The 12,171-nt window shown below is 41.6% G+C and overlaps 2 protein-coding genes across 2 annotated transcripts in view; one reads left to right on the forward strand and one right to left on the reverse strand.

The window, feature by feature from the left end:
- CHP1 (calcineurin like EF-hand protein 1) overlaps positions 1-11,626 on the reverse strand; it is a 45,822-nt gene extending 34,196 nt beyond the window's left edge. Inside the window, exons 1-2 of the mRNA XM_060618903.3 lie at positions 11,308-11,626; positions 2,428-2,500 (exon numbers count right to left, since the gene is read on the reverse strand). Of these exons, the coding sequence (XP_060474886.1) occupies positions 2,428-2,500; positions 11,308-11,374 (140 nt within the window). The 5' untranslated portion in view covers positions 11,375-11,626. The remainder of the gene's footprint in view (positions 1-2,427; positions 2,501-11,307) is intronic.
- A 315-nt stretch (positions 11,627-11,941) lies between these two features.
- EXD1 (exonuclease 3'-5' domain containing 1) overlaps positions 11,942-12,171 on the forward strand; it is a 37,846-nt gene continuing 37,616 nt past the window's right edge. The window contains exon 1 of the mRNA XM_060618900.3: positions 11,942-12,097. The gene's annotated coding sequence lies outside the window, so the exon portion shown is untranslated. The remainder of the gene's footprint in view (positions 12,098-12,171) is intronic.

Genomic DNA, 12,171 nt, shown 5'->3' on the forward strand with positions numbered 1-12,171 from the left:
ATGGGTGATGGGCATTAAGGAGAGCATTTGATGGGATGAGCACTAGGTGTTATATGTGAGTGATGAACCACTGGCTTCTGTTTCTGAAACCAATACATTGTTAACTAACCTGAATTTAACTTAACTAATTAATTAATTAATTAAAAAACAAAAAAGGTCAACCATGAAAAGATGCTCCTTATCAATAGCCAGCAGGGAAATGCAAATCAAAACCACAACGATAAATCATTCATACCCACGAAGATCGCTAGAATTAAAAGACAGATAGTAAGTGTTGGTGAGGATGTGGAGAAGTTTGAACACTCAATACATTTCAGGTAGGAATGTAAAACAGTGCAGCCTCTGTGGAAAACAATTTGGTGTTCTTCAATAAATTAAGCACAAAATTAGCATATGACCTTCAATATTACTCCTAGGTAATATTGAGACCCTATGAGAATTAAAATATATATTCACACAAAATGTTCACAGTAGCACTATTCATAACAGTCAAAATGTGTGAAAAACCTAAATGTCCATCAACGTATCAACGGATAAACAAAATGTAACATATGCATATAATGGAATATTACTCAGCCATAAAAAGAAATGAAATATCAATACATGCTGTATTATTTAACCTTGAAAACACCATGTTAAATGAAAGAAGCCAGTCACAGAAAGCCACATATTGTATGATTCCATTTATATGAAATGTCTACAGAGAAAACAATAGATTAGTGGTTGTCCCTGGAATAGAAAGTGACAGATTAGGGGTGCCTAGGTGGCTCACTCAGTTAAGCATCTGACTTTGGCTCAGGCCATGATCTCGTGGTTCATGGGTTCAAGCTCTGCATCGGGCTCTGTGCTGACAGCTCAGAGCCTGGAGCCTGCTTCAGGCTCTGTGTCTCTCTCTCTCACTGCCTCTCCCCAGCTTGCCCTTGTCTCTCTCTCTTTCAAAAATAAACAAGCATTAAAAAATATTAAAAAAAAAAAAGTGAGTGCTTAATGGGTGTAAGGTTTCCATCTGAGGTGATGAAAATGTTCTGGAACTAGATAGTAGTAATGGTTATACAACATTATGAATCCAGTTAAGGCCACTGAATTGTGCACGTTAAAATGGTAAATTTTATATTATGTGTATTTGCCTCAATTAAAAAAAAAAAAAAAAAAGAAGAAGACAAAGCACCCAGTGTGGTCTTTGCACATGGTAGATATTCCATAGTTGCTGACTTTAATGACTAAAAAGCATGATTTGAGTCAATCCCAGCTTCTAGTGATTTTGCCCTACACAAACACAGCTCTATGGATTTATCACAATTTTCTAGCTATTCTGCCCAAGGATTATGTACAAAGGCTTAACAACTATATTTCCTCCCCCTTTATACTAAATCCCACAATTGTGCTAGAAGTCTTCCAAAGAAGTCTCAAACTACTTCTTGCTTACTGTCAGCCACTAGAAAAGCTACTAGCTTTTGGTTAGTCAAAGCTATGCTTGCTATTGAGAGTTAGGTTGGGGGCTAATGGTACCAAGATATTTCATTGGACTATAATAAAATGATTACAAATATGAAGTGGTACAACACCACATTACTCTGAAATCATATACTTAACTCTAGACAGGAGTTTCTCAACTTGGGCATGTTTTATATTTAGGAAGAATAATTCTTTGTCATGGGAGGGCCTATCATGTCTGTTGCAGGACATTTAACAGCATTTCTGGCCTCTATACACCAGACATCAACAGCAAGCCCTAGTCATGACAATCAAAAATGTCTCCAGACATTTTATCACCCAGGGGCAAAAGACCCTCAGCTGAGAACCACTGCTCTAAAAAGTATTTTTTTAAATGTTTATCCATTTGAGAGAGAGAGAGAGAGAGAGAGAGAGAGAGAGAGAGACAAAGCAAGAGCGAGTGGGGGAGGGGCAGAGAGAGCAGGACACAGAATCTGAAGCAGGCTCCAGGCTCTGAGCTGTCAGCACAGAGCCCGATGTGGGGCTTGAACTCATGAACTGTGAGATCATGACCTGAGCTGAAGTCAGACATCTAACCAACTGAGCCACCCAGGAGCCCAGAGAACCACTGCTCTAGACTGAAACATTGAACATCTTATCTAACATTAATATAAATAAACTGATGTATCCTAGGGTTATAGGGTTGGATTGGGAAATGAGAAGAGAGGACAAAACAATCTAGACCACCTAGGTGGTTCCTAGGAGCAGCATGAAGGCTGGCTGCCCAAACCAACAGAAGTTAAGAATAAAGCAACAAGCACCTAGTGATAAATGTAAAGCCTCTGTTCTGCTTATTTAACTCCCTTGTGAATCGATGGTGCCCAAAGACAGTGAAGAACTTGTCCCTCCTATCTGCACTCTGGATGCCTATTACCTCTGCCCTGTTCAGACGCTGCCCAAAAATAAAGAGGAAATACAGACGGAACTGCCTACCTGAGAGTCCCATTCTCTCCTTTGTCCAGGCTGGTGAATCGGCTGTAGAGGCGGGTGATCTGACTGTGGGAAACTAAAGAAGACAAAATTAGTCTTAGTTGGAGAAGTCACCCTCCACTCAAACTCAACTCGAGTGTGGACCTTCAGAAACCAACTGCCGTTCTGGTTCTAGTGCACCATATACTTCAAAGAGAGTAAATGGGGATATGTCTCAACTGTAACTCATTTCTAGTGTCAAAACAGGAATTTTAAAAGCTAACAAAAGAATGGAGTTAGAAAGTACATAAATCAAGAGCAAAATAGACTCTCAGGAATGAAGTCTAGTCTTCATTAGGACTATATATTAAATGTCAGGTGGTTAAGATTTAACAAAACAAAGCCAAATTTAGTTTAAAAGGAAACTGTGGGGTGCCTGGGTGGCTCAGTTGATTTCTGCTCAAATCATGATCTCATGGTTGTGGGATCAAGCCTTGTATTGGGCTCTGCGCTGACAGCCCCGAGCCTACTTGGGATTCTCTCTAAGATAAAACAAAAAGAACAACAACAAAAAAGAAATTGTGAAACTTTCACCTTTTCACCTGACTCAGAGACTATGAAAACACGTGGTTTGATTAAAAACACATACCTATTAATCAGTATGATGTTTCGGGCTGGCAATGCCAGGTCGGTAATTTGTACTGAATTAAAGACTGGGGCAGATTCTGTTTTTATTTTTTTTGTTTTAGTTTATTAACGATTTTATTTTTAAATAATCTTTACACCGAGTGTGGGGCTTGAACTCACAATCCCATGATCAAGAGGTGCATGCTCCACAGACTGAGCCAGCTGAGCACCCTGGGGCAGATTCTATTTTTAAAATCTGGTTTGCTCCTGCACAAAGCATTAGCAGCTTTCTTTTCCCTCAGGACTGACATTTAGGTAAAAGACCACAGGGTCAGGTCAGCCTCTTTTCTGTGATTGCAAGAGCTCCACTGAGTTTCCAGTAAAGGAATGGGCTCTGAGAAAGCAAATTAGGCAATCTGTAAAAAGTTCAGCTTATCATCATATGACATCTACAAGGAAGCTATTGTGCTCGTCATTTTTTACCTCAAGCACGAGCTGGCAATTAAAATGAGGTAATAACTGCAGGTACACAGTAAGAATTTGAAAATGCCAACAGGAATTTCTGGGAAATAGTTTTGTTTCCTGGTTGATGGGAGGTAGCAGGGGAAAAATAGGTAAGAGTTATCAAAGGAGAAAAGAAAAGAGCCAAAAAGGGTGTGGCAAGTGTGGACTTTGTCCTAGGTTGTGCTTTCAGGGGTTTAAAGGGGTGACTGGAGGAGTTCTGATAGTAGTCCTCCTCCCCCCAGCTCAACAAAATCTGCTTGAAGTTTTAGGAACAATGGGACAAAGCAAACCGGGGCACAGCGGGAGAAGCAGGAAATGAGTGGCCTAGAGCTAGGATGAGAGGACACACTAGGGGCAGCTTGAATTCTTCAGCATCAGGTTTCACCCAAACTGGGCTCTCGGGTAATAGCTCTCTAGAGAGCAGAAAAAGAGAATCAATCCCAGCCAGCGCAGAGCCAGCAGAGGTCCAAGCACTGAGGAAGCGGCTGTGGACCTCCTGCCAGCCGGTGCTTTCTGGTGGGGGTCAGGCTGACACCCTGATTCCGTTCGTGGCACCACTGTCCACCAGTGAGGGGCGAGCAAAAGGGGCTGTCAGGAGAACTAACCTCATCCTGGAGAGGAAAGTGTTTGGCAAAGTGTCTGGCACAGGGTAAGCACTCCAGGTTAAGCACTATCATCATCATCCTCACGTCGTGAACCTGAAAGTACAGTATTGCTGCTGCACTAATTCATCTCTACCTCTCTCCTGACTCTGGCAGCCATAGCCATTTTCTTCAGGAACCTGACCTGTTTACCCGGGCTCTGGCCGCGGGCCTCAGAGGTTGCTCTGGAACTGAAGTTCCCTTTAAGTTTAACAAAAACAAGTCAGATGAAGAATGACTAACTTTCCTCAAAGATTTTTTAAAGAACAAAACTTGTTCACAATCCCAACACCACTGTTTTCATTTCTTTATATACCATCTAATATCAGCCACTTGTACACTTTACTAGTTTAATAACTTTTCATTTATTAACTCATAATTTTTCTATATTGCTTTAGAGTCCTTTTTAAGAACTGCAGAATATCTAGTCCACTGGATCAGTTTTTAGTACTTAGAGTACTATATATTTCAGACTACTTTCCTTAAACAAGGAAAATATTCAATTGTATTTCTTTTTGTACTAGTTTTTTTTTTTAAGATTTTATTTTTGAGTAATCTCTATACCCAACGTGTGTCTCAAACTCACAACCCCAAGATCAAGAGTCACGTGCTATTCAGACCGAGCCAGCCAAGTACCCCATTTTTTAATTTGAGAAAATAATCCGCACACATTATCATAAAAATGGAAATAGTATAAAAGTGTACACAATGAAAAGTCTCCATTCTCACAACCAAGTGCCCCAGTCTTCCTTGCCAGAAGCAAACACTATTACCATTTTTTTGTAAATCCTTCTTGAAATTCCATGTATGTATATGTAAGTATGTATAGCTATTAACACAATTTTAAAACTGGCAGTAATGTTGTCATCTAGTCTAACTCCTTCACCTAACAAATGAGCTATCAGACATCTTTCCAACATAGATCATCTCAAAGAACTCAGCATTGAAACCTTTTAAAGTAGGATTTTGAGGGGCACATGGGTTGCTACGTCGGTTTAAGCATCTGACTTCGGCCCAGGTCATGATCTCATAGTTCATGGGTTTGAGCCCCAAGTAGAGCTCTGTGCTGACAGCTCAGAGCCTGAAGTCTGCTTCAGATTCTGTGTCTTCCTCTCTCTCTCTGGCCCTCTTCTGCTCACGTTCTGTTTCTCTCTCTTTCTCTCAAATACAAACACTAAAAAAAAAAAAAAAAAAAAAGGTGTAATATTGAAAATTCCCTTAGTAAGTTTTGGTATGGTATTACATCCCATATTTCAGAAAAAAAGATCAGCTTATGGCTGGTTTCCTTAAAAATATGGAACATTTCATGAATTTTCATCTACCATAAAACTGTTACCTTCCAGGAGAAATGTATCTGTATAGAAATCAGTGGAGAAATGAACAGCCAAATATCAACTTCTAACATAACTCAGTATGGTCAGATCACAATCTGTCTCCTAAACTTCAGAAGTAATGCTTATTAACAAGAAGAAGAAGGAGAAGAACAAGGAAGAGGAGGAGGAGGAGGGGAAGAAAGAGGAGGTGGGGGGGGGGGAGATAGCAAGCTTTAATTTAGGTGCTAAATCCACCATGACACAGAATATAAAGCAATCTCCAAGGTGTAGAGCTCAGAGCAACTTCAAGAAGCAGAAAGGAATTGGAACTGCCACAAACGAAGGCACGACAAGTTTCCAGGAAACTATTTTCAACAGACGGCACTAGGCTAATAGGACAGGTGCCCCAAACCTGCACCAATTCTTGGTAACCTAAAGGAAGTCTCTGGAGTTGATCTCTCAGAAAAGGCTGTGTACATGGTCATGTCTTGAATGAAGCTGTATTTTTCTCTACTAATGGGCATTAATTATTTTATGTTGTTGAAAAATTACTTGAAAGACCCTGCCAATCTTCCTGACTACAAACCTGTCTATCATCACTGCCTCATGCTTAAAGGAGGAAGGCATTTCAGAGACAGGCCAAGCACTAGGCAGGAGACAGAGGGAAGAATAAAATGAAAAGGGAATAAGAAAAGTATTTTTCCCTTGCCTTTATCCTAAATTGTAATGCAGAAGAACAGACTGATAACCTAGGTAAAGCATTCTAGTGCAACTAAAGGTAACTCCAGATGAAAGATTGAGAAGTTTAAGTCTGAACTCCAACCATTCCTTCTGAACACTCCACACTCCAACACTTTCCATTTCCCCTGACCAGAGGACTTCAAGAGGTGGCCTACTCTCTAAGGGAACCTAAAGATTAAAAGAGACTTAAAAGCCATTAAAAAAAACAAAACAAAAACCTCTACCTTATAATTGGGGAAATTTGAATATGGACTAAATGGTAGATAATATGATAAAATTTTTGTCAATTTTTCTTAGGTATGATATAGTACTGAGGGTACATAGGAAAAAAAATCCCTAACCTCAGGAGATGCATGCAGAAATATTTAGCAGTGAGGAGTAATATCTGCCTTTCAAATGGTTCACCAAAAAAACCCCAAACAAACAAACAAAAAAACAAAAATGACAAAAAAAACCCCATAAATACATATATATGTACATACATATACTTTTATTTATACTTATTTATTTATATAATGTTACTGTTGAATTGAGGTGGAAGGTATATGGATGTTCATTACACTACTGTTTAAGTTGGTTGGGGCAAATACAGAGCTTTACAAATTACTGAACCTCAAACCAGCTAAAAGTGTTAGTTATATGTGCATTTCAATTTCAATAGGAACCAGAAGATAGCACCTTCAGGCGACAAGGCTTGGCAGGTGAGGGCCATGAAGAGGTCTTGCATCCTTAGATGGCAACGGCATGAAGTTGAATTTTCACTTAGATTCTAGCCCAGGAAATTATTCTCAAGCAATTGCCTTTGTCATGCTGTGCTCTTTGTCCATACAGAAAAACCTACCAGTACACCTTTTCAAACAAAGAAAACCTCACCAGCCTCCACACCTTCCCCATACCACATGACACATACTGGAACTAGAGACTAAAATGACTGTGGGGTGCCTGGGTGGCTCAATCAGTTAAGTGTCCAACTCTTGATTTCAGCTGAGGTTGAGCCCCACATCTGGCTCCACACTGAGCATGGAATCTGCTTAAGATCCTCTTTCTCTCCCTCTGACCCTCTCCCTTGCTTGAGCGCATGCACTTGCTCTCTCTATCTCTCTCTCCCCAAAATTAATTAATGTGCATTCATTACTACTCCATTGGTTTGAATTGTTTCTCACAGATAAGTGGCTATTTTTAAAAGATGGTTTTAAGCAATCCACAGCCAGTTTATTGCTACAGTTAAAAGAACTAAGTGTGCAGATTACAGAAACTCCCAAAACCCTTGTGACTTTCCCCCATGACAAGTTTTATTCAACTGAGTTTTAATTTATGAAAATGCGGAACTGTGAAAGAAGGTAACAGAACAAAAAAATATATAGCAAATGTTTTATGACAACACAAAATGCTTTATTCTTCTTTAATTTTTATTTATTTTATAAAGCTTTATTTATTTAAGTGATCTCTATACCCAACGTGGGGCTCAAACTCATGACCCCAAGATCAAGAGCCAGATGGTCTATAGACTGGGCCAGCCAGGTACCCCCCCAACACAAAATGGTTTAAAGTTTTTTTTTTTTTTTTTTTTTTTAAGTCAGTACTTTGTTGTTGTTGATTTATTTTGAGAGACAGAGTGAATGGGGAAGGCACAGAGAAAGAGGGAGAGAGAGGGAATCCCAGGTAGGCTCTGAGCTGTCAGGTTCTGAGCTGTCAGCCAGATGTGGAGCTTGAATTCGAGAACCATGAGATCATGACCTGAGCCGAAATCAAGAGCTGGTCGCTGAACCTACTGAGCCACCCCACCCCCCCCCCCGCCCAGGTGCCCCTAAAGATGTTATTGTCGTTGTTTTTTAATATTTATTTTTGAGAGAGAGAGAGAGAGAGAGAGTATGAGTGTGGGAGGGGCAGGGAGGGGCAGAGAGGGGAGGGCAGAGGATCCCAAGTGGGCTCCACACTGACAGTAGACAGCTCTAGGCAGGGCTCGAACTCAAACCTCGAGATCATGACCTCAGCCGAAGTCACATGCTCAACAGACTGAGCCACCTATGGGCCCCATAAATGTTTTACATGGTGTTTTTTAAACTGTTAGAAACGTCAAGATTTCTATTCCTTTAAAAGTTTTATTTCTATAGAGTTGAGAAAATAACATCTGTACTCGATTCCTAGACCGATGTCCCCTGAAAATAGGAAATGTATACAATGCTATCACCTCCCCACTTACATAGCTCTAGACATAGTTTTATACTAGCATATGCAAATATTTTCCCAATAAGATGATTCTTATCTACAATTCAAAATAATAGCTGACACTCACCTGGTAATCCAATTATCAGGCACTATTCTAAGTAGTTTACATAATTTATTTCATTTAGTCCTCAGAGGAATCCTATAAAGTAGGTACTATTACTCTCATTTGAAGATGACAAAACTGAAGCTAACAGGTAATTCTTACCTAGAATTAGTTGGCCAGACATTTAAGAGATTAAATTTCAAATACCGGCTAAACCAGTTACACTTGAATTCTAATCAATTTAGACTTCTGGAAAATATGTTTAAATATAATCATTAATTCCAATGCAAACCTTTCATATTGAATATAAAGTCAGTTTTCCTCAGTTATGCTACATTTTCTTACTGGCAAAGGAAGTAGTGAAATGCCTTACTACTTGTCCTTAACTTGAAAGTGTTTCTGATAGTTCCTCAAACTCTTAATGGAACAAGAAGCAGACAAAAATTGGACAAATTCCACTTCTCCACTTCACCCTCAGGTATCTGTTTTTAGTCATCTAAACCTTTTGCATCATGCTAAAATTACTGCTTTAAAAATCAACTCTGCTGTTGGATACTAACCAGATAAACTGATGGCTCAACTCCCAGGGCAGAGGAATGACTGTAGCAGGCTGAGGGACAATGCTCTTGGAAGCCACCCAAAATGCCCTAGGTTAATTTACCTAAATCTAATCCGTTCATGCATTCATCAGGGCCCAATTCCTGTCCTCCCCAAGACCAGCCCACAGACTTTTCTCTGACTGCTGGAGGTGGGTGGCACATAATTTCAGCTACATTATGTCATAATGCTAATCATAACTCTTAAAGGCATCTTTTGTCGGTATTTGCTTTGAGTACCTGGCATAGTACAAATACAGATAATGCAAAAAGTCAGTAACCTGTTGTTTCATTAGGCTTTCTGGTTCAAGGTACATTTGCACTGGTTGTGGTTGAGAATCTCTGTCAGGCTTGATTCACTTTTTGGCAACTAGGAAAACAGCTCTTACAGGAATATGTAGTTCTGTTTCTCCACAAGCCACACAGCAAAATAATTTAACAGTTCTATAGCAGTTCAGGACCTTTCCATTTGATCAAATGTAAATAAACCCAAATGGGATTAGTGCTCCCTTCATCTTGAGGCAAAAATAGCTTTTTCTCATCCACACTATGGCTTACATTTCCTCATTATGTGACTTTCTATTTTAAGTATGAATGCTTTAATTCTGGTGTCACCTTAGACCTAAAGTAGTTCCAGTATTTCTAAGTGTGGCCGGAGCTCAAGGCCACAAAATTTAATAAAATGTTTGCTGACTCCAAATTGCTTGTATTTCTACTCTTGGGAGTCTGATTGAGTCATAAAATGACCATAAGGTCAAGTGGCCAAACAAGTATTACACATTATAACCAGCTAACTACTTTCTGTCATTCACCCAAAATCAGTAGGTAGTGTGCTCATCATCCTTAGAGGTCTTTATGGAGAGACTATTGGCCATATGATTGAGGATGCTGAAAGCAGTAAACCAATCTGACAACAGCTAGATAACATCCCTTCCAACTTGAAGATTCTCGACAGTTAAATTTGTCAGAAAACATAGGAGAGCATTCAATTTCTCTCAGGCTACCATTGCTTGAGTAATTCTGTAGTTCCCCCAAGAATCCTTCAACATTACCTGCTTATGGGCCACTGAGTTACTTACTGGTCACCTCATTATCAAAGACAGGTTATCATGAAGAGACTGAGCTCAGACACATAACTCATGTAAAATACAAGAGTCATAAAGGATTATGGAGAAAATATTCTATGCATTATCAAGAGCTATACAAAAATGTGTGGGGCACCTGGGTGGCTCAGTCAGTTAAGGGTCCAACTCTTAATTTCGGCTCAGGTCATGATGTCATGGTTCATGGGTTCAAGCCCCAGGTCAGGCTCTGCACTGGCAATGAGGAGCCTGCTTGGGATTCTCTCTTTTTTCTCTCTCTCAAAATAAATAAATAAACATTAAAAAAAAAAAAAAAAGTGTGATGGTGTTACACAGAGCTTCTGAATCCCCAAATCCCTGTTGACCCTATGTTCTGGTTAATGAGGAAGAGACTGGACTATAAAAAATCAGTTCCTAGTACAAATTTACACTGAGATTTTGGAGCACATCCAATTTCCATAGCGACTGCATAAAGTACACCAGCGTAGTAGAAATCAATATATCTGAAATTAGAACAACAAACGTCCTCAGTGTAAGCAAAAACTGATGGTCACAGTATCCGTGCTTTTTTCTCCACAGGTCCAGAATGAAAGAAGTCTCACACTCTCAGATCCCTGATTCTTTAAAGGTCTCCTGTCACTAGGTCACGTCTTCCAAAGCCTTGCTATATGATCTTGCTTTCTAAACTTATTTTTACAGTTGTGGAAAGAATTTATTTGTGATTTCTCATAGTCGACAGTGGTTTTAAGTGCTTGCCCAGAACCGTCACAGGAACGGTGTATGTTTTCTACAGGATCCATCCAGGGCTCCTGAATTCGAGGTTGGTGCAACGTAGGATAAAGCAAAGGAGTTGGGGGCGGGGGGCGCTTTCATGAGCAGGAAGAAGAGAAAAGAGTGGTGCCTGTGCTCTGAGGATGATGGGGACTCCGGTCTTGACGGGAAAGGACAGCCCCACAGGAGCCTGAGCCCACGGCTCTAGCCCTCGGCCACAAAGCTCCAGAGCTGGAGGCTGCCCAGGACCCCGGCAATCTCTGGGCACCCCAGCTCCAGACCTCAACGACAGCCGTCCTCGGTTCTGAGACCAGCCAGATGCGCCCGGCCACGTTCCCACCCCCTACCCGAACTCACAGCCAGTCTCCTTCTTGATCTCCTCGAGCTCTTCGTCCCGCAATAACGTGGAAGCCCGAGACCCCATCACAGAGCCGGAAGCTGCTCCGGGAGCAGGGGCGCCTGAAGCGACAGCGGCGACGGGAGAGAGGGAGGGAAGGGAGAGAGGCCCAAGGGTCAAGAGACGAGAGGGCAGTGTTCTTACTGCGGACCAGGGAGGGAACCCAGAGGTGGCGAGCGGAGGAGGGCGGTCCGAGGACCAACCAATTAGGAGCGAGGCTGCACCCGGCGCAGAAGTCGACGTTGACGCTTTTAGCTCCAGCCCCGGAATGAATCAGCCCAGCGCAGGGCCGGGTATTCCTAAGCGCAGACCACGCCCCCGGAAGCATGATGCTACCGGCCTTAAAAAGGCAATGCCACTTTGGCTCTAGCGACCGCAATTAAAAGGGCAACGTCGTCGACCCATAGTTTTACAACAAGCTAACCTGAAGCAGGCAGCGTAGGCAACCCGTTTCTCGCAGAACTCAAAAAGTGGAAATCCCACCCACAGGTGGCAGGGACTGCAGAGAGAAACAAAAATATAGACAAAACGTCTCCTGGGGCAACGCTAGGGTGTGTCTCTTGAGAACTGCATGCTGGGAGTTGCACCTCCTTTTTTCTGGAGGCTCTCTCACCTCCTGGCCGCTGGGGACGCTCGGGAGCCAGCTTCAGGGCTGCGTGCCGATTGGCTCCTTGGGAAACAGCCGGCACCCCTGGTTGCGTCCGGCTGGCGTCCGGTCCTCGGTGTGGGTGTTCGGCGCCGCGTTTTTCGGTTTGTTTTCGGCACTGTCTTTTGGTAACCGCCAACGCCTGCGTAAAACTCTCCAAGAGTTCTTCCGTAAAAGC

The sequence above is a fragment of the Panthera onca genome, chromosome B3, assembly GCF_046562875.1.
Source record: "Panthera onca isolate mPanOnc1 chromosome B3, mPanOnc1 haplotype 2, whole genome shotgun sequence".
Classification (NCBI taxonomy): domain Eukaryota; kingdom Metazoa; phylum Chordata; class Mammalia; order Carnivora; family Felidae; genus Panthera; species Panthera onca.